This window comes from Chiloscyllium plagiosum, unplaced genomic scaffold (assembly GCF_037043375.1).
Source record: "Chiloscyllium plagiosum isolate Xiang-an unplaced genomic scaffold, Cpla_swu_hap1 HiC_scaffold_20, whole genome shotgun sequence".
NCBI classification, from domain to species: domain Eukaryota; kingdom Metazoa; phylum Chordata; class Chondrichthyes; order Orectolobiformes; family Hemiscylliidae; genus Chiloscyllium; species Chiloscyllium plagiosum.
Genome location: NW_028270158.1, coordinates 9,485,783 through 9,509,580, shown reverse-complemented (window position 1 = coordinate 9,509,580; position 23,798 = coordinate 9,485,783). Strand labels below are relative to the sequence as shown.

The window sequence follows — 23,798 nt, the reverse complement described above, 5'->3', positions numbered from 1 at the left end:
AGGTGTTCCCCCAGCCCTGACTCTCTGTCCTTTCATGGTTTCTGGTGAAGTTTCTGGCTTTCTAACATATTTTAATCTTTACTGTCGAGATGACGGACATCCCCCTAGTTATAAACATAGTCAGAGTTCTGGTGTTTATGAACATTTCAATTCAAGACACAAATCAAAAGTTGTCCGACCTACCCAGCGTGCATAAACATATAGGTGAAGAACCTCCAGACATGAGCCCTGTGTCCAGGATGATACACCAGAGGACTCTTCATGTAGTCTGGGTGATAGGTCTGTAAAACCCACTTATTTAGCATGGCTCCATAGCAGATGAATATAACAATCTGAAAGAGAAACATCATTAAGAACTTTAGCATTCTGTTCCCTCAATGTTCAAACAGAAATCCTACACAACTTAAACCAGCTGTTTGCAAGTTTAAACCAGCTCAGACAGAAAAATAAATTGCTGTGAGCAGGACATTAACTTTAGATAAATAAATTGAAACAAATTATTTATAAAGGTATGCCATATCACTAGATTGTATACCATTGTGAGCTGTTTTGCATATTGACAGTCAGTTAGTTCAGTTGGTTTGATGTCTGGGTTATAATACAGAATGATGTTAGCAACAAGCACTCAACCTTGCAATGCCTGAGGTCACCCTGACAGACTCTCCATCAAGAATGGTGACCCTCAAGTTATTTTTCTCTCTCTGATGAGATAGCAGTTCTACAGTTCAGTAGGAACTCTGGTCACTTAAAATTACTTTAGAGATTAATAATTTTCTTCAGGCAAGTTCCACTTTCCTAGGGGGGTGTCAGTTAGCTCAGTCGGCTGGGCTGATGGCTTGTGATGTGAGAGAGACACCAACAGAGGGGGGCGCCCTTCCTGACACCAAGTCACAGAAACACAGATGACTGAGAATCTCGTCGAAGCATTAGGCTTCAAGGGGATCCATAAAGAGAAATTTCGCAAGCGATGTCTAGTTTTTAGACCTTGGCACCTGAAGGCATGATTGCCAATCTTGCAGTGGTTGCAAATGAGATGCTTAAGAGGTCAGAATTGGAGGAGCGCTGATTTCTTGCGGGGGGGAGGGGTTGAAGGTTGGAGGAAAATGCAGAGATAGGGAGGCGTGGGAGGATTCTAAAACGAGGTGAGAAGTTTAAAGATGAGGTGCTGCCAAACTGGGAATCATTGTCGGTTATTCAGCAAGGGGGTAATGTGTGAACTGGACTTAGTGTGAACAAAGGGCAGCAGAGTTTTGGATGATCTCAAGTTTATGGGAGATTGCCCAGGAGTGAACTGGAATATTCATGTCGGGACATAACAAAGACATGGATGGTTTGATTTATTGTTGTGACATGTATCTAGATACAGTGAAAAGTTTTGTTTAGCGAGCAGTACAGGCAGATAATACCAAACAAAGTGCCTTAGGATGATAGAACAGAGCGAGGAATATAATGTTATGGCTGCAGAGAAGGTACACAAAGAGTCAGATCCACATTAAATTCCATTCAGAGGTCCATTCAGAAACCTAATAACAGTGGGGAAGAAGCTGTGTGTGTTTAATCTTCTGTATCTTCTGCCTGACAGAAAAGGTTGGAAGAGATTATAAGTGGGGTGGAAGGAGTCTTTGATGAGGTCTTTCTGAGACAGTGGGAAGTCTAGATTAGGTCAATGAATGGAAGGTTGGTTGCGTGATGGACTGGGCTGTGTTCACTACTCTCTGTATGAGGTTCTCAGAAGCAGTGTTTTCAAGATATTCTTGTCCTTTGCCCAAGATATAGTGACCCTCAGGTTAAACTGACCACGAGTCATCTCTCTCTAATGAGAGAGCAGTCCTTTGGAACACTAGCAATTTTACTTTTTTTAAACTGCCTAGTGTAAAGACTTTTTCCCAGGCTTCACTCATTACTATTCTGTAAACAGGATGAACAGGGTCAGTTCAAATGGACATATTAAATGTTCATGGGCTCAGTTAACAATCGTCTGCCTGCTCAGATACAATGATATTTCTCCCTATGTTTTAGCCAGCCTCCTTACTTTAAGCAGCATTGCTAAAAACTCTTTACTTAGTAATCCACCTCATTTGCTGTTTTTGGAATCTTGTTGAGGATTTACTGGCTGTTGCTTTCCCTATAAAAAATACTGTGGGCAACTTTAATATTGGATGTTAACATAAGATGGGTAACATCAGCTTGGCTGCCAGCTCAATGCAAATGAAAATAGAAGAATGAGAATGGAAATGCACTATCAGCCAGGGACACACAAAGTTGCAATTATTCCTGGCGACTGCACGCTTCAATCTAAAATTCATTGGTTGCAAAGTAATTTGGGATGTCTTCAGAACATTACTTCTGAGAACCTCACCCATGTGTTTGTTACATCCAGACCTGAATATTCCAGTGTACTCTTAGGTGGCCTCCCATGTTCTACCCGTGTAAACTTGAAGCCGTCCAAAACTCTGCTGCCTTTTGCTCACACCAAGTTCAGTTCACACATTACCTCTATGCTGAATAGCCAACAATGATTCCCAGTTTAGCAGGACCTCAACTTTAAACATTTTAGAATCCTGCCAGTCTCTACATTCTCCTCCAGCCTCCAAGAAATCAGCACTCCTCCAATTCTGACCTCTTAAGCATTTCATTTGTAATCACTGCAAGACTGGCAATCATTTCTTCAGTTATCAAGGTCTAAAAACTGGACACCCCTTGCTAAATTTCTCTGGCTGTCTTCCTCCCACTCCTCCTGTATGAATTCCCTTGAAGCCTAACGCTTTGACAAGGCTCTCAATCATCTGTGTTTATGTGACTTGGTGTCAAATTTTGTTTGGCAACACTCCTGTGAAGTGTCTTGGGATGTTTTGGTATATTAAAGGTGTTATAGAAATAAAAATTGTTGTTGCTGCTGATGAGGTACTTCAGAGGATAAAATTATTTCCTTACACTTGCATCTCCTCACATTTTTACAGCAATTCACCGACTGAAGAAATTGCATCATTGTTCCATTGATCCTGTTTTACATCAAGTCTTAAGTTAATATAGAATAATTTCAATAGAACGTTAGTGTATTGACTAAATTGTAATCAATTTGACAAAATGTTACCAAAAATCTGACTTTTAAATGAAGGATGAAAGCACTTTTGATTCAATATCTTGTAAATCATATTTATGATGTTCAAATGCCAGAGTTAAAGATAGTGGAAAGTTCAGACTGGCTGACTTTGTTGTTTCCTTCCCATATGTTTTAAATCTTTTTATCCACATTTAACAGCAGATTCTTCATTGAATGCAGTTTGATTTTAGTCCATGATAGCAGTAGTATATGTTATCTTTAATATTGAAATAAATTTTCCAGTTTAAGAATATAAAGATCTTCCCAGGCCAAACTCTGCCAGAAATCACTATCAGGTAGCATGAAAGTCTCATTTGAAAGGAGCCTAGACTGAAGTCAAAGCTATAATATTATTCCCCATTCTCCAAACGATACTGCTATCACATGCTGTCCCATGCACTAATGATGCGTTGACGATCTGTAAAGGAAAGAAACTATATTTATTAATAAATAGATTGGTTTTCATTTTAAATTCTTTTACCAGGTTAGTTTTTTGGTTCCACAGTCTCAACACCAAACACCTTATCCTACAGTGTGCTGACATGTGGATGAACACACCAAGGTTCTGGCTATATTAGACTGGTACAAATACAGGTATGTTACTGACCGAATGGTTCAGAAGCTTGGGTGAGTAATCCAGAATCATGAGTTCAAGTCCTACCAGGGCAGCTGGGGAGTTTAAATTCGGTTAATTAAATTCATCTGGAATCAGGAGCTAGATTCAGCTTTGCTGAGGAGAACAGAAACAGACCATTCAGCCCATCGAGTCTGGCCCTGCCATTCAATCAGATCGTGGCTGATCTCATCATTCTCAATTCCTCTTCCCTGCCTTTTCCCCATAATCTTGGATTCCTTTATGAGTTGAAAATAATAAAACAAAGAACTGCAGATGCTGGAGCTCTGAAACAAACAAATTGCTGGAGAAACTGAGCATGTCTGGCAGCGTCTGTGGGGAGAAAATAGAGTTTACATTTTGAGTCCCCTGACCCTTCATCAGGAACCTGTAGACTGGCCAATTGATTTGCGATACAAAGAGATGCCAACAGCGTGGGTTCAAATCCCGCACCAGCTGAAGTTACCATGAAGGATTCTCCTTCTCAACCTCTCCCCTTGCCTGAGGTGTGGTGACCCTCTGGTTAATTTCACCACCAGTTGTTTCTCTCTAATGTGAGAGCAGCTCTATGGTCTGAGAGAACTGTGGCAACTTTTATACCCAATGACCTAACCTCCACGATCCTCGGCAGGAAAGAATTCCACAAATTCACTCCACTATGTGAGAAGAAATTCCTCCTCATCTCTGTTTTAAATGCCTTATTCTGAGATTATGCCTTCCTGTCCTAGACTCCCCCACAAGGTGGAAAACAACCTTCCTCCATCTATTGTTCAACTCAAGTCCCCTCAGAATCCTGCATATTTCAGTAAGGTTGCCTCTTATTCTTCCAAATTCCAATATGTATGGGCTCAGCTTACTCAATCTCTCCTCATAAAACAACCCCTGCATACCTGTTATCAGCTTAGTTCACCTCTGGATTGCCTCTAATGTCAGTATAACTTTCCATAGATAAAGGTCCCAAAAATGTTCATAGTATTCCAGTTGTATAGTATTGGCAAGACCTGCTGATTTCTAACATTCTATTTCCTTTAATGCATTATCTGAGCTGAGATGTGTTTTTTTTTAAGATACTGATAAAAATTTACATCATCTTGGTGCAATGACTTGAAAGAAACTCTGGGATTGACATATAAATCAATCGAAACTTGCATCTCCATTCTAAAGGATTAAAGACTTAACAACCTTCTAGGTTTGTCTAATACATTACATCAGTTGTATAACGCTTTGATCTGTTACTTATAAATTCTGTGTCTTATGATCCTGCCTCATTAGCTACTTGACGAAGGAGCAGTGCTCTAAAAGCTTGTATTTTCAAATAAACCTTTTGGATTATAACCTGGTGTTATCTGATTTTCAAATTTGAAATAAAGGCCAACATTCCATTTGCCTTCTCTATTGTGAACTTGCATGCTAGCTCCTTGTGATTTACAACATCAGAACTGTTGGAAATACTGAAGTGGTTTGGTATACTCATATGATTTTTGGAAAGAGACCTAGCATTCTTTCCTGGACTGGACTACATATGACCCCTGCATCACAGCAATGTGGATGACTCTGAACTACCATCTGAAGAAGGACTTATGCCCGGAACGACGATTCTCCTGTCCCTTTGATGCTGCCTGACCTGCTGCGCTTTTTAAGCTCTGATCTCCAGCATCTGCAGCTCTCACTTTCTCCTACCATCTGAAATGACCCAGCAAGTTGAATCAAAACTCTGATCGATTGATTGCAGCAGTTCAAGGAGAAAGCTCACCACCACCTTTTCAAAGGCAAGAGGAATGGGCAATAAATTCTGGCCAAGCTGGTGTCACTCACATCTCACAAGGTGTTGCAATTTTGAAATTAAACCACTTTAAAACTACTTAAATGTCAGAGGTGATGCTGGCATTGCAATATTGCATCATGAACTAAGCTGTGACAATAAGTTTTATGTTAAAATAAAACTCAATAGGGTATAGGTTTAGGGTGAGAGGGGAAAGATATAAAAGAGACCCAAGGGGCAACTTTTTCACACAGAGGGTGGTACGTGTATGGAATGAGCTGCCAGAGGATGTGGTGGAGGCTGGTTCAATTGCAACATTTAAGAGGCATCTGGATGGGTATATGAATAGGAAGGGTTTGGAGGGATATGGGCCGGGTGCTGGCAGGTGGGACTAGATTGGGTTGGGATATCTGGTCGGCATGGTCGCATTGGACCAAAGGGTCTGTTTCCATGCTGTACATCTGTATGACTCTATGACTCTCTACACTAATTAGCTACATTTCATTTTTCCCCTCATTTACCCTCCTTTTCCACAGCAGCACAGTGATTTACATGGATCTCAACAAAACAAAATCAATATTTAACCACTGGACATTTCACACTAGTTTCTTTGCCAACAGGCTGTTCATTACAACTAAGGAAGAAAATGATTGCAGTGGCTAGTTGTTGCAGGAGGCTGGGCCTATTTACATTATTTGAAACCAATCTACACATCAAAAATAAAACTGTACCAGATTGATTCATAATTATTGACCACCATTATGAAGTGGTTACCAACAAATCGGGTTGTCTAAGTAAGGGGAAGAGGAAGACTCATACACTTATATGGTCCCATTTTGAGAACACCTACATGATTAACCACACGCTGATTTCTCATGTTTTTCCCCCTTGCCTGGATGGATGCAGCCCCAGCTACACTCATATAGCTTGACACCATCCAACATCCATTCCCTCCACCATCAACGCTTAGTTTCAGCAGTGTGTATTATCCATAAGGTACACTGCAGAAATTCACCAAAGATTCTTAGAGAGCACCTTCCAAATCCACCACCACCACCTTGTGAGATGTGAGTGACACCAGCTTGGCCAGAATTTATTGCCCATTTCTCTTGCCTTTGAAAAGGTGGTGGTGATAGGGCAGCAGATAGTCTTTGAAAGTTGCCACTCAGGTGGATAGAGCTTGTAAGAAGGCCTATGGTGTATTAGCGTTCATTAGCAGAGGGACTGAATTCAAGAGTCGTGAAGTGATGTTGCAACTGTACAGGACTTTGGTTAGGTCACATTTGGAGTAATGTGTGCAGTTCTGGTCGCCTCACTTTAGGAAAGATGTGGAAGCTTTGGAGACGGTGCAGAGAAGATTTACCAGGATGTTGCCTGGAATGGAGAATAGGTCGTACGAGGATAGGTTGAGAGTGCTAGGCCTTTTCTCATTGGAACGGCGAAGGATGAGGGGTGACTTGATAGAGGTTTATAAGATGATCAGAGGAATAGATAGAGTAGACAGTCAGAAACTTTTTCCCCGGGTACAACAGAGTGTTACAAGGGGACATAAATTTAAGATGAAGGGTGGAAGGTATAGGGGAGATGTCAGGGGTGGGTTCTTTACCCAGAGAGTGGTGGGGGCATGGAATGCGCTGCCTGTGGGAGTGGTAGAGTCAGAATCTTTGGTGACCTTTAAGCGGCAATTGGATAGGTACATGGATGGGTGCTTAAGCTAGGACAAATGTTCGGCACAACATCGTGGACCGAAGGGCCTGTTCTGTGCTGTATTGTTCTATGTTCTATGTTCTATGTTCTAGATACATGGGAACACCACTCGATACGTCCCTTTACCTTCCTGACTTAGAAATACAGAACAACTTTGATTATCTGAACGGGACAGGCAGGGAGAATTTTGTTCGGATAATTGAGAGTTCGGATAATGGATTATTTGGAGAATGGACCTTGAAATCTTGTTTGGATAATTCGAAATTCGGATAGTTGATGTTCGGATAATCAAGGTTGTTCTGTATATTGCTGTACTTTCACTATCACTGCATCAAAATCATGGAATTTCCCTCTTTAATAATATTGTGGGTCTACCTACAGCACATGGACTGTAGTGGTTAAAGAAGGCAGCTCACCCCCACCTTCTCATGGGCAACTAGGGATGGGCGATAAATGCTGGGTCCAACCAGAGATGTCAATGTCCCACGAATGGATTTAAGGAATATAATAACCTTTTGTTGTGAATTTTGGAATTGCAGGAAATGATGACTAAGAGTTGAGATTAGTCTGTGCCAATCACCAGCCAAAATATTACACTATTTTCTTTATATAAATAAAACAAAGGACAGTGGAAATCTGAAACAAATTGCTGGAGAAACTCAGCAGATCTCAAAAGCTTACTGTCCACAGATGCTGCCAGACCTGCAGAGTTTCTCCATACTATTTCCTTTTCCTGCATATCCTATGGATGTCATTTGAAAGACCATTTGCCTCTAAAATCCCATAATATATTGTGTTTAAGGAAGTGGTGAATTTTTGACTTTGCACCAAGATATAGAGTGTAGATTTCAGGAATTTATAACAATGGCCTTGTGAAGTCCTTTCCTGTTCTTGTTAAAATTAGAATGAATCAGTTAGATTGATTACAAGGGACAAAGGAAGATGCTCTACTTTGGAAGATCTTGTTCCAAACCTGATAATCACCTGAATGATTGTGAGGATTGTCATGAAGAGAGGTGGGGGGCAGCCACGATACTGGCTGTAGTACCAGCGCCTGTCCACCTCACAGGGCAGGATCTCATATGCGACATGCCTCACCAAACGTTTGTAGAAGGTTAGCCCGGGCTCATCCAGCAGGAATTCACGCGGCAGGTTCCTGTGCCCATTGGAAATCGCTCGCCGGAAGCTGCTCGAGCGCTTGCTGCTCATCTGCAACAAGAGATGAAGGTGGCCTGTGAAAATAGCGAACACAAAATCACAAAGAAACATCAGAAAAATCGGCACCAGACTGACATGCAGGTGCACACATGCTCAGATCAGACTGACGCACAAGTACAGCCAGCAGACTAATACACACAGGGATATTGGCTGACACAGACAAACACAGATCAGACTGATGCACACTCCAAACTAACACACCTGGCTGATATACACAGCATACCGCTATACAGACACATCAGGCTAATGTACACAGTATATGGATACATAGATACACCAGGCTGATGTTCACAGCATACCGCTATACAGACACATCAGGCTAATGTACACAGTATATGGATATATAGATACACCAGACTGATGTTCACAGCATACCGATATACAGACACACCAGGCTGATGTACCACAGTGTACCGATATACAGGCACACTTGGTTGATGTACACAGTATACTGATATACAGGCACACTTCATTGATGTACACAGTATAACGATATAGCGGCACACTTGGCTGATGTATACAATATACTGATATACAGGCGCACTTCGCTGATGTACACAGTATACCGATAAACAGACACACCAGGCTAATGTACACAGTATAACAATATACTGACACACCAGGCTGATGTACACAGTATACCGATATACAGGCACACCAGGCTGATGTACATAGTGTACCGATATACAGACACACCTGGCTGATGTACACAGTATACGAATATACAGGCACACCCAGCTCATGTACACAGTATACCGATATACAGATACATCATGCTGATGTATACAGTGTATTGACATACAGACACACCAGGCTGATGTACACAGTGTATTGATATACGGACAAACCAGACGGATGTCCACAGTGTACTGACACACAGACACACCAGGCTGATGTATACAATTTACCGATATACAGACACACTAGGCTGATGTATATACTGTACCGATATACAGGTACACCAGGCTGATGTACACAGCATACTGATATACAGGCAGACTTGGCTGATGTACACAGTGTACCGATATACAAATACACCAGGCTAATGTACACAGTATAACAATATACTGACACACCAGGCTGATATAGACAGTATATGGATATACAGACACACCAGGCTGATGTACACAGTGCACCGATATACAGGAATAATCAGGCTGATGTACACAGTGCACCAATATACAGACACATCAGGCTGATGTACACAGTATACCGATATACATTCCTGAAGAAGGGCTCATGCCCGAAACGTTGATTCTCCTTGGATGCTGCCTGACCTGCTGCGCTTTTCCAGCAACACATTTTCAGCTCTTATCTCCAGCATCTGCAGTCCTCACTTTCTCACAGTATACCGATATACAGACACACCAGGCTAATGTACACAGTATAACAATATACAGGCACACCAGGCTGATGTACACAGTATATCGATATACAGACACATCAGACTAATGTACACAATGCACCGATATACAGACGCACCAGGCTCATGTACACAGTATACTGATATACAGACACACCAGGCTGATGAATACATTGTACCCATATACAGACACACCAGGTTAATGTACACAGTATAACAATATACTGGCACACCAGGCTGATGTGGACAGTATATGGATATACAGACACAACAGGCTGATGTACACAGTGCACCAATATACAGACACATCAGGCTGATGTATACACTATACCAATATACAGACGCACCAGGCTGATGTACATTGTGTACCGATATACAGACACACCAGACTGATGCACACAGTATACAGATATACAGACACACCGGGCTAATGTACATGTACACAGTATACCGATATACAGATACCTCGTGCTAATATATACAGTGTATTGACATACAGACACACCAGGCTGATATACACAGTGTATTGATATACGGACACACCAGGCTGATGTAAACAGTGTACTGACACAGACTCACCAGGCTGATATAAGCAGTATACCGATATACAGACACACTAGGCTGATGTACACAGCATACTGATATACAGACACACCAGGCTGATGTATACAGTGTACCGATATACAGGCACACCAGGCTGATGTACACAGCATACTGATATACAGACACACCAGGCTGATGTATACAGTGTACCGATATACAGGCACACCAGGCTGATGTACACAGCATACTGATATACAGACACACCAGGCTGATGTATACAGTGTACCGATATACAGGCACACCAGGCTGATGTACACAGCATACTGATATACAGGCACACCAGGCTGATGTACACGGTATACTGATATACAGACACACCGGGCTAATTACACAGTATACTGATATACAGACAACTAGGCTAATGTAAACAGTGCACCAATATACAGGCACACCAGGCTGATGTACATAATGTACTGATATACAGGCACACCGGGCTGAGGTACACAGCGTACTGATATACAGACTCACTAGGCTGATGTACACAGCATACTGATATACAGGCACACCAGGCTGATGTACACAGTAACTGACATACAGGCACACCTTGCTGATGTACACATGTGCATTCCAGATTGACATATGCACACTATACTGGCACATCCACTATTGCACACCAAAGTGATGTGCATACATGTACTCGGAAGACTGGCACCTGTAAGTGTATACCAAACTGACATACACAGAGCACACCAAATTGGCACGCACTTGGCACAGTGTTGTCCATGCACTTGGTCATAACAAATTGACCTGTCCATAAATCTGTCATTTTGACAGTCATGCATACTAATCAAGCTGACACCCACATTGGACATGCACACCAGGACAATACACAAATGTGCAGATACAGATGCAAAACAAATTGGTGCTCGTATTTTTATATGTTTCACCTACATACCCAACAACAAACACAGGTAAGCACACCCACACATTCCAAACCAGTGTTGGAAGATATTTTAAATGTAACTTCTCATGGCCCATTGGAATCAGAATTTCATTGATAGAAACTATTACCACTCCTAGATATGAACCTCAACCAAGGCACAAGCAACACCTTAAGGCAATCCAAGCAAAAACTAATAAATGTGTTCCACCGCAAGCTCACACTGTAAGGGCTGGATTTTCATGAAGATAAGAAGGTTCTGCAGACCTTTACTTGGACAAACATCTGAAGAGTCATAACGTTCAAGGCGATGGGTCAAGTGCAGGATAGTGGAACTGGTATGGGTAGTAATGTATTCTTGGTGGTGGAGATTTGATGGGCCAAAGTGCCTCTTCTGTACTGGATGATTCTATGATTCTATGGTACAGATGGGGATGTCCCGCTCCCATTTCCAACAATTCCACTTTCTTCCTGACTGAGGGAATGGATGCTGTGTGATTCATACAGGTTTTTTTTTAGATTAGATTAGATTACTTACAGTGTGGAAACAGGCCCTTCGGCCCAACAAGTCCACACCGACCCGCCGAAGCGCAACCCACCCATACCCCTACATTTACCCCTTTAACCTAACACTACGGGCAATTTAGCATGGCCAATTCACCTGACCCGCACATTTTTTGGATTGTGGGAGGAAACCGGAGCACCCGGAGGAAACCCACGTTAAAACGCAAACATAGCAAGGCCATTTGACCTTGGTGCTGAGTTCAAACAGACCCCATTTTAGATTTTGCAAGGGCTTTAAACCACAGTGTGGGACTCTTCATTTATAGAGTAGACCCTTAAAACTAGTTAAATTTCTCACTGTTTAAACATTAAAGGCTGCCTCTGTCAATGAGACCTAAAAATATAAGCTTCCACTAGTTTGCTCTCAATGAGAGACCGATTGGTATAGGTTAGAAAAATGGTTAGCAACTATTTGTGCAGTTTGAAAAGAAATTTATATTGAAATTTCCCCAAGAGCTGTTATTACGTCATTGTGAATGCTCAAGTATTATCATCTCAGGTTTGTTTTGTTATCTCGGCAAGATTTTTGAGTTCACAGTTGATTGATCATATAAAGAGGCTGTTAAAGGATGAGCCATCTTTGATGTTGAACCTGAATCAACATTTTTATGTTTTAATAAGAGATCCACTGGAGGAGATTTGAGTGGATTTTCATGAATGGGAGTGTTTTAACTTACAACATGGAGGAATGAGGGAGGGTCTTATTAGATTGTCAGGTACGCATTTTCTAAAAATCTCTACATGGCTCCTGAGGTATGCTGATGAATAAGTGAGTGGCTAAAAACATGAAAGGACAACCAAGAGAGGATATGGTAATGGGTAGGGGGCATGAATTGGTCTGAACTGAATGAGGAGCCTTGGGGGTTGGTTTGGGTGTCAAGAAGTGTGAAGGTTAGATGCTTATCGAAGGAAATCTGGAGAAAGATGTCATGGTTTTTGTCAAGGTTCATCCTGAGCAGCTCCGTGATGTGGGACTCTGTGCTATATGGTTTGTCCCCGGGACGCACACTGAGACAAACATCAACTGTCCCTGGTGGACCATCAACTCAGTGAAAGACGCGCTTTGGTCAGCCCGAAACTTACTGGTCTTCCAGAGCAAAGAATTGACCTGGACTGAGTGTTGCAAACTGGCACATTCTAAGGTCCAGGACTACATGCTGAGGGACGCACTGAAGCTTGGGGCGCAGTGGGGAAAGAGCACTGTCTGAGGTCTTCCGGCTGAAGGTAAATGGGGCTCCGTCCAATTATTGGACCTTCTAGTGTCTCAAATGTATGTAAATGTTAGTATTGTGTTTGTAAGAGAGGGTTTTGGTTTTTTTTGGATAGAGCCAAACTCCAATATTTTTGTTTCTTTGATATGCAATGGTACAGAACAGAACTGAATTTGTGACAATATATAAAGTTTTTTTATGAATAAAGTATAATTAAAATAAAAAAGAATGCCAGGTGCCAATCAGTTTTGGAAAACAACTGGGGCTAAATTCTGGAGATTTGAAGTGGAGTTTCCTCTTAGACCATCTTGAGCATTCCCCTACACTAAAATTTCAAAGGTCAATGAGTCAACTCTATTCCATCCCTGTGCCTCACCGGGGTCAAAATTGCACGTGACGGGACACATTTTACCGAGGGTTTGGACAGTCATTGAGCATTGCTCCTAACATACAGCTCTAACAGTCAATGATTTGCTCATATGTAATGCACAGTGAGCATGGTCTCATGGTGTTAGTCTAAACAGACATTATGGCTTATCAATCAGCTGAAGCGCTGAACAAGCCAGCTAAATTCTACTATTTGACGAATAAGTGGTTGCCAAGTTAGTAACAATCTGATGAGACAAATCACCACAATGAGATTTATAAACAAGTAGAGAGGGATAGATTCTGAATGGATCTATTACTGTTGCTAAAACATCATCATTCTTTCTGCTCAATATCTTAGAGAGAGACACAGACGTTCTTCTGTAGATTTAAGGGCACATTACTTAGGTTCAATATAAATAATCTGTGACAACTTGAGTTGACAACAGAGATGATGGTCAAACCCTGACTTCAAGATTCAAGCTAACCAAACTGAGGAATGATATGGTCTCTGGAGTGGAGACCTTATTTTTGTACTGTCCTGCCTTTTCCATTAACATCCACATTTGATCCCAAAGACATAAATACAATGTTGGTAGCTCCATGTTGGCCAGGAAACATCTTGTCCTCTAAATACCTTGGATTGGATCACCAGATTCAATGCACACTTGAACAACGCTGGTTTCAGTGGGTTTTTTTCCAAATCCTCCACTTAATTGGTTAGATCTGGAGAGGATTGTACAAGGTTTCCTGCTCTCTTAGATTACAGATATCATACAGTGTCACACAGGGCACACAAAGTCAAACAGTGTTAGTTGCAAATGTCAGAATAACAAATACAATCCTCCAGGGTGCCAGATTCCAGCTCCTTACATAACTGCAATCATTAGTTACTCAGCGTCTATCAGCAGTGTTGTTGAGGAATCATGTGCTAGCTTTCTTTATCTATCACCTGTCGTTGGCAAGAAATGCAACTGGAGAGTATCCAATGGTTTCCAGTTTTTAGGTTAAACTGCCAGTAAAGTCGTGCTGGGATCGGAATTTTGCTTTCTACTAGATGCAGTCAAAAAATGGTAAACCTGAATCGCCTGTGATTTTAATTTCCTTACATAACTGCTATTTAGTGGGGCGATACATCCTGCTGTCAACTCCACTTATAATTATTAATATTTTAATGAGACAGTGTTATGCTCATAAACAACTACCGTTTTATTAATTTTGGTGTCGAATTTTGGACTTTTCAGACCATAAGTTGAATTTTGTATGTGGCTGCATAACTGTAGGGAGACCCAAAGTTCAACAAGATGCGCTGCACCATTAAGCGAGATGGGGATGGGGGAGAGTCAATTTTAATTGGTTTGCTTGTTTTCAATCTCCTATTGTAGAACTTGCAGAGGTTTCATTCCATTAGTTTCATTTAATTGGCAAATGTAGCATCAATTAGAGAGAGACTTTGGAATGGGCAGCAGGTGGCGCAATTGCCTCGCCTGCCAGGGTCACAGCAAAGCGCCCCAAACTGTTGCAAGGGTCTGGTCTCAGTGACCCGACCCTGGTTGGGTCGCAGCTGACCAGACCATACAGGGAGTTGGGAATCCCATTAGCCCTGACGCAAACCTGTAGGAAACATCAGTCCTGGGAGGGAAGGCAGCAATTGGCTTGGACTGTAGGCTCAGACATGTCAAAGCAAACCAAAAGATATTTATTGGACAAGTGCTAGCAGTCACTCCCCACAGTGAACCTCTAAGTGGAGTGAAGCAGTGTCTCTATGTACCACTGAACAGGATGCTGAATGCTGCATAGTAGAGGGTATGCCAAATGCTCAGGAAACTAGAGATAGCACTGGGCTCCATGGGACACTGGGATGCATGGTGGATTTGTTGGCTCAGTGGTTAGCAGCTGTGCTTTACAACGCCAGGGATATGGGTTTGATTCCAGCCTCCGGGTACCGTGGGTTATCACCAGTCTGGGTGAATTGGCCATGCACCTGGATGGGATTGGGTGGAGGGATGCTCTTCGGATGGTTAATGTTATAGTGGGCGGCACGGTGGCACAGTGGTTAGCACTGCTGCCTCACAGCGCCAGAGACCCGGGTTCAATTCCCGCCTCAGGCGACTGACTGTGTGGAGTTTGCACGTTCTCCCAGTGTCTGCGTGGGTTTCCTCCGGGTGCTCCGGTTTCCTCCCACAGTCACAAAGATGTGCAGGGCCAGGTGAATTGGCCATGCTAAATTGCCCGTAGTGTTAGGTAAGGGGTAAATGTAGGGCTATGGGTGGGTTTCGCTTCGGCGGGTCGGTGTGGACTTGTTGGGCCGAAGGGCCTGTTTCCACACTGTAATGTAATCTAATCTAAACCATCCCCTGCAAGTTCCCCTCCAAGACACACACATCCTGATCTGGAAATATATCACTGATCCTTCAATGGGTCAAAATCCTAGAACTCCCTCCCCAAGAACATGGTGGATCTACTTACGTTACGTAAACTGCAACAGTCCAGGAAATCAGGTCACCACCACCTTCTCAAGGGGCAACTAGGGACAGGCAATACATTCTGACCTAGCTAGCAGCACCCACATCCCATACGTGAATAAAAAATAGCTTCATGAAACAGTAGACTTGGCATCCTCACCATCCCCTAATTCCCCTCCTCCTTTTCCAAAAGTAATGAAGACCATACATGATACACAGTAAACTCACTTTCTGAATTGTCTTGATCTCTAATCTCCATTTAAAAGTAAAGTCTAACTGGTGGATAAGTAACACAAATCTCTAATTCTGTCAACTTCTCATGATGCAGGAAATGTTATGAAACATCATGAAGCTATTTGCAAAGCTTTTCTCTAACAATATCTGCCGGATAGTTTCACCGAGTGCCTTACACGATTCCACAATACATTAATGTCTTAATCTAACAGCATAAACTGACAGGTATTTTGGTGTTAAAGCACTCCATGCCTGGACAATACTAGCTTCCATCCTTTCCCAACCCATTTACAAACAAACATTAAATTGGCAGGCAGGAAAAGATTAATCAAACCTGCCTCATTTTCATAACTGCCTTAAAATCATAACCAAACACTTCCTCCATCCTTCTCCTCACAACCCAGCTCTCCATGTAACTTTATTCATTCATTTGTCATCGATAACTCATCTTTCAGAAAGAGTGTCTGATGTTGTGAGTTAGGTACACTGTTCTTTCGCATCTAGTGTCTGAGTCAAGATCAAGACCAGCTGATGGGATGAAATGAGAGCTGTCATTATTTCATAAAGAAGATAGTCTCTGATCCTTGTTTCTAATGGGAGGATAATATTTGATTCCTATGGGAACAGTATACAAAGACCATTTCTGATCCCTAGTAATCTAATCTATACAGAGGATAATTTCTTATCCCTGCTACAAAGTAGTATACACGCCAGAAAATTTCTGATTCTTGCTATTCAAGTTTCTCTCAAACACAGTATTGACTGACATTCCAATGCAGCACTGAGGTAGCACTGCATTGTATTGCTAGATGTTATCACAGAATCACTGAGTCACAGAAATCCAGCAGGTAGAGCAAGTATTAAGGAGGGTGAATAGAATTATAGCAATCATTGCTACAGGAATGGAGTCCAAAAGTACGGAGGTGTTGTTAATTTGTCCAAGGTATTGGTGAGACCACATGCAAGTACACCATACAGGTTTGGCCCCTTTACTAGAGGAAATATGTAATTTTATTGGTGACTGTTCATAGAAGGGTCAGTAGATTGATTCCAAAGATGAAAGGCTTATTTCATGAGGAGAGATTAAATAGTTTAGGCCTATACTCGCTTGAGTTTAAAAGAAGAGTTCTATTTGAGGTACATAAGATGCTGCACACAATAAATTCACATTCTCTGTCATCACTCTTACCCCCCCTTCACCACAGTCTCCCTCCCTCATACAGCCTCTCTCCCACACACATTCATTACAACTCACTCTCGCACTTACACACTCCCTTCCTCTCAGTAACTCCAATTCTTTCCTCTCCCTATCACCCTTCCACACCCTCTTACCTACACACCTCAGTCACCCTCTCTCCTCTTCCGTTCCTCCATCATGCAGACACCTTCCCTCCGTCTCTCCCTCATGCATTTATTGACCCTCACAAACTTATTCCTTCACTATCTCTCTCAGTTCCTTGCTCCCCCGTTCCCAATCTCTGCTTCTGCCTCTTTCTAGTGCCAGGTGCTAGTAATTAGGACTGAAAATGTGTTGCTGGAAAAGCGCAGCAGGTCAGGCAGCATCCAGGGAACAGGAGAATCGACGTTTCGGGCATAAGCCCTTCTTCAGGAATGAGGAAGGTTTGTCCAGCAGGCTAAGATAAAAGGTAGGGAGGAGGGACTTGGGGGAGGGGCGTCGGAAATGTGATAGGTGGAAAGAGGTCAAGGTGAGGGTAATAGGTCAGACTGGGGTGGGGGCGGAGAGGTCAGAAAGAAGATTGCAGGTTAGGAAGGCGGTGCTGAATTCGATGGACTTGACTGAGACAAGGTGGGGGGAGGGGAAATGAGGAAACTGGTGAAATCCGAGTTCATCCCTTGGGGTTGGAGAGTTCCTACGCGGAAGATGAGGCGCTCTTCCTCCAACCGTCGTGTTGTTGTGGTCTGGCGATGGAGGAGTCCAAAGACCTGCATATCCTTGGTGGAGTGGGAGGGGGAGTTAAAGTGTTGAGCCACAGGGTGGTTGGGTTGGTTGGTCCGGGTATCCCAGAGGTGTTCTCTGAAACGCTCCGCAAGTAGGCGGCCTGTCTCCCCAATATAGAGGAGTAATTGGGAGCTGAGTATCAAATTAAGAAGCCAAACCTCACAGGTAATAATCTCTGAATCATCATCTGAGCAATATGCAAATTGGTAGAGGACAAGTAAGATGGAGGTTGCATGGTTCACAATTGACTGTTGTGGGAGAAGTGAGTTTCAGCTCATGGGTGTGCTCCTAGCCCAGTAACTAGGAGCTGTGATTTCCCAGACTCAGCTCTCAGGCACACCATAATATCCAGTCTCTCTCCCTCATGACTGCATTTGTTGTTGGCCCCCAATAACACGCCTCAACCTGAATGAAGTAACTTGTGTTTACACAGCTCCTCCATGTGACAGGACACACTGGGGTCCAGGCTCTACTCATGGGGCAGCTTTGCTCTACTGGCTTCTCTATTCGCGCTTTAAAATTACTTTTAAAATTGGCCCCATTCTACATAGTTACAGGGGGACATCACCAGCTCTGGGACACTTGCTCGAAGGAATTTGTTAAAGATAGGATCAGCTGGTTTGGAATGAAGTAGATATTCACCAGTTAAGTCACCCAGGACACTTTATCTTTTTATTCATTCACAGAAAGTGGGTGTCACTGACTGGGCCAGCGTTTATTGCCCATCTCTAGTACCTCAGAGTCAGCCACATTGCTGTTCGTCTGGAGTCACAAGTAAGGATGGCAGATTTCTTCCCCTAAAGGACATTATTGAACCAGATGGGTATTTTACCTACACATCCGACAATAGGTTCATGGTTGTCATTAGACCGATCATTGTTTAATTCAAATTGCAACCTCTGCCAAGGCCTCTTGTGGCATAGTGGTAATGTTCCTACCTCTAAGCCAGAAGATCCTGAGTTCAACTCCCACCTGTTCCAGAAGTGTAATAATATCTCCGAGAAGATTGGTTTGGAAATGTCTCCACCATCTATCATGATGGGATTCAAACACTGGTTTCCAGAATGTATTACCTGAGTGTGAATAACACCACCAGGATGTGGAGCAGCAGCAAAATGGCACACATTACTACATAGGGTTTACTGCTATGTGTTCCCCTTGTGTGATAGAGTTTAAATCATAGTACTTGCATTCACTAAAAATTTCTTGTATGAGCATTTGAAATATCATAACATTCAAGGCTAAGGGTCTAGTGCTGGAAGAGATTCCTGATGAAGGCCTCCTGCCCAAAATCTCAATTTTCCTGCTCCTCGGATGCTGCCTGACCTGCTGTGCATTTCCAGCACCTCTCTAATCTTGACTCTGGTCTCCAGCATCTGCAGGCCTCACTTGCACCTAGTGCTGGAGGGGAGACTGGTGTGGATTTAATGTAGCTTTGACAGTACAGAGGTAATGGGCCAGAAGGGCCTCTTTTGCACTGTATGATCCATTTCTGTCTCAATTTGCTGGGTTTTTTTTTGTTTTGGGTGAATTCCAGACTTGTGCAATTAGGACTACCTCCAAACTGACTTGATGGAATTACCAAAACCAACTATTGTGAATGACCAGCAACCATTTACTGGCAAATATTCCCTCAATCTTGTAGATTTAGTTTCAATATCATATTACAATGAGTCCTGGAAGAATATATTATGCTAGTTTGTACAAAAAACCTCTGATATAAGCAGTATTATTTTAACTACACTGAAACATAATGCCTTGAGGCCATACAGCAGTTACATCTATAACTCATCCATTTATCCACTACCTTACACACCATAATGTGCCTGCCAGCAGTACTCTCCCTCAGTCACACAATTAATTTGAGATTCAACATTTAAGTCGCTTTGAATTTGATGTGTTCTGTTGAAATGCAAAGGTTGAAAAGAGGCAAATTTATTCCACAAGGAGGAAAAGTTGTCTTTTGCTGCAGTTCCTCGTGTCTTTCATTGTCTAGGTTTCCTTGCTGTCTCCTTCCATCTTATAGTTTAACACGGAGCATGTTAGAAAAGGCTGGCTATATCAAATGATTTTTAAAAACCTCCAACCTCATACGCTCTTGTTTCATTGACATGCATTGTGAACGTGTTTTTGCAAATGATTATGGGTTTGAAAAGAAAAAAATGGATATGTAGAGGAATTTATTGAAGCACTTCACCGTAGCTGACATAACCAGCTGTCTTTAGCTGGTTAGGTGCTGGCTTGTCCAGCATATATCGACCTCTGAATTTGCGTGTTTCTGATAATGTACCAATTCTTTCAAGAATAAAGAAGGTGGAGGCATGAGGACATCAATTATGTCAGAGATAATTTAAGTGCATCAGTTCAGAGCATATGTTCCAATTGGTCAGACTTGATTTCCATGGTGACGGCTACAGAGCCGTGGGCTGTTGCTATGGAGATACTGGCAAGCTAATTAGAAAGTGTGTTGATAAGACACATGTTGAATGTGCTGCGTGATCATTCTCCCCATCCCCTGCTGGATTTTTCGTCCACGTACAAACCTGCTCTTCCATTTCCTCACTCCTCCCTGCAGGAGAAATCACCTCGGATCAGTAAGCTTTGCTCATAAGCAAAATTGTTTTGGACCCGAAAGGATTCAAAACTGGGGAATACATCAGCAGTAATTTCAATTAAGAGTCAGACTCTGAACTTTAATGCTCGCTAAAAAGGCCCGATTTAGTTTAACAATAACTGCCCAGAAGTGGCAGTTATCTGTCAATTAATTGAAAATGAAAACTCCTTGAAATCATACAATGTTTTGGCCTCAATCACTTACTTTGATTGTGAATACCGCAGGTTTACCACCCTCTGAATGCAGAAATCTTTTACTCATTTCAATTCTAAATGATTTACTCTCCATACTTGGACTGTGACCCTTGGTTCTGGACACCCCTGTCATCAGGAACATCCTTCCTTCATCCAACCTGTCTGGTCCTGTGAGAATTCCGTACATTTCTATGAAATTCTCTCTCATTCTTCTGAAAGCCAATGGATATAATCCTAACTGAATCAACCTCTCATCATGCATTAGTCCCAGAGATCAGTCTGTTCATAGGTATTCATTAGGTAAGCAGGCATGCCCTTGGCTGGAAAGTTTTCAGAGTTTATTCCTCTAAATGTGGACTCGAAACTGGTACTGAGGCGATACAAATGTTGCATTAAATATATAGTTTAATAAGCTAAACTACTTAATATAACTGCAGGTAACAGTAAGTGATATTTCCAAACTTGAAGCCTTATTAGTTAAATACAACAAAATAGAAATAGCAGAATAGCTGATGTGTTGCAGCTGTAGTATGTGGGTGCTGCTGGATCCCACTGTGATCCATAGCAATCACATCTACTGTAAGTATTTATATCTCAAGGAACGTCAGCTCCGAGTTGGACATTGTGACGCATCAGGGAGAAGGAAAGCTACCTGTGTACCTTGTTCCATGAACAGTCAAAGCTTTTATGTTAAGAACTTCTAATTTGATCTGTGGTCAGCTACAGAATGTGTGACTGCAAATGAAGCAGTATGAGAACTTAATAGGTAGTAATGGAGGCACCTCAGTCCCTGCAATTGCCCAACAAGTTTTGAGATTCTTGCAACTTGTGTGGACGAGAACAGGGATTGAAGGATAGATGAGCAAACTGACCAGGGCACTGTAGTGTAGAAAACAATTCAAGTCAGGGAAGTTAAAAGGAATCTATTTGTAGTAGGGTCAATAACATTGGGGGGACAGATCTGGTTTACCACAGTCATAAATGTGAGTGCTGCCTCCCCGATACCAGGGTTAAAGACATCCCCTCTGTGCTGGAGACAAGTTGGAATGACGGGGAGTTGTTAAGTCCACATCGGTGTAAATAACAGATGTAGGACTAACAAAAAAGTTCAGCTGAGGGACTGTGAGCAGCTGAGGTGAAATTAAAAAACAGAACCACACACAGGTAATTACCTCCAGGTTATTAAATGACCAAAGAGTAAATTAGCAGAGGGTAAATTAGATCAGAGAACTAAATGCATGACTAGACAATAGACAATAGGTGCAGGAGTAGGCCATTCTGCCCTTCGAGCCTGCACCACCATTCATTATGATCATGGCTGATCATCCTTAATCAGTATCCTGTTCCTGACTTATTTCCATAACCCTTGAATCTGAAAGATTGGTGTGGGAGAAATGGGTTACAATTCATGGGACATTGATATCAGTACTGGAGACAAAGGAATCTATACGACAGGGCAGACTTTACCTGACCTTTGGTGGGAATAGTCTCCCAGTGATTTTTATATCTAGGGCGGTAGTGAGGGTATTAAACTAAATGGAGGAGGAAGGGTTTACATGAGGGGAGATTGGGAAGGTTAAAGAGAAAAGACAAGGCAATAATGTGCACTGGTACTATGGATAAAGAGTACCACATGTGGTAGGGAGGAACAAAGCATGCAATCATACGAGTGAATTGGCATATATATTCAGAGTAAATCACTGAAGAGATAATGCAAGCACTGGCTATGATTTTCCAAAATTTTCGAGATTCTGGAATGTTCCCAGCAGATTGGAAGTTAGCAAAAACTAACACTGCTCTCTAAGAAAGGAGGACAAATTAAAATGGAGAACCACAGGCCAGTTAACCTGACACATCATTGAGAAAGTGCTAGATTTTGTATTCAGCAAGTTCTAACAATGGATTTAGAAAAATGCAGCACACTTAGAGTGATTCAACATGGTTTTACAAAAGGGAAATCCTGGCATTTTTTTAGAAGATGTAATTAATAGTCTGGATAAAATTCTTGGATTTATAAAAAGCTTGTCATCAGGTGCCATTCAAAATACACTGAATAAGGAGTGATGGAGTGAGGGGTGATATATTAGCAGAGATTAATGGACTGGTTAAAGGACAGGAAGCAGAGAGCAGGGCAAGGATTAATGGAGCACTAGGTAGGTTCATGGACAAAAAGAACTCAACAAGGGCAGGAGAGACGTTAGGAGGAAAAATAAATTGGAGAAGAATGTGAGCTCAAGACTAAGGCAGGGTCGCTGATTTGAGAAGTGCATTTCAAGACCCTGGGCATAAAATGTTTCTTCCCTGCCTTTTACATTTTCAGTCACTGTAATTTGTCAGTACTATAGGAAAAGACTGTGTTTGGCATCTTTCAAAATCCCAGGACATCTTGAAATGTTTTACAGTAAATTAAATCCTTTTAAATGTAGTTTTTGCTGTAATGTAGCAACCAATTTGGACATAAGATCTCACAGCAACAGGATGATATCGGCATTCTTCTTAAACACAGTGCCATGTGATCTTTTATAACATTGTGGTAAATTAGACGGTGCTTTTATTTAAACTCTTATCAATAGACAGCAACTCCTACACTCCTAACTCCCTCAGTATTCCACTTGGATGTCAGCCTCAATTTTTATGCTTGATTCTGTGGAGGTATCCAAGCTACTTCGGAATTCTTTCACAGAATTACAGAATTATTATTGTGCAGAAGGAGACAATTCGGCCCCCTATGCCTGCATTAGATCTGTTATCTAGCCCCACTATTATCATGGAACATAGAACATAGAAACGTACAGCACAGAACAGGCCTTCGGCCCACGATGTTGTTCCAACAATTATTCCTGATCTAAAATAAGATAACCTAACCTACGCACCCCTCAATTCACTGCTGTCCATGTGCATGTCCAGTAGTTGCTTAAACATCCCTAATGACTCTGCTTCC

The 23,798-nt window shown here is 42.1% G+C and overlaps 1 protein-coding gene across 2 annotated transcripts in view; it reads right to left on the bottom strand.

Moving 5' to 3' along the window:
* Positions 1–23,798, bottom strand: part of LOC122560867 (rhomboid-related protein 1) — a 439,116-nt gene that overhangs the window by 257,485 nt on the left and 157,833 nt on the right. The window contains exons 3-4 of one of the 2 annotated variants that reach the window (XM_043712056.2): positions 8,170–8,394; positions 184–332 (exon numbers count right to left, since the gene is read on the bottom strand). In XM_043712056.2, coding sequence (XP_043567991.1) covers positions 184–332; positions 8,170–8,394 — 374 coding nt within the window. Of the gene's footprint in view, positions 1–183; positions 333–8,169; positions 8,418–23,798 lie in introns of both variants that reach the window. The other variant, XM_043712057.2, reaches the window with a different exon arrangement.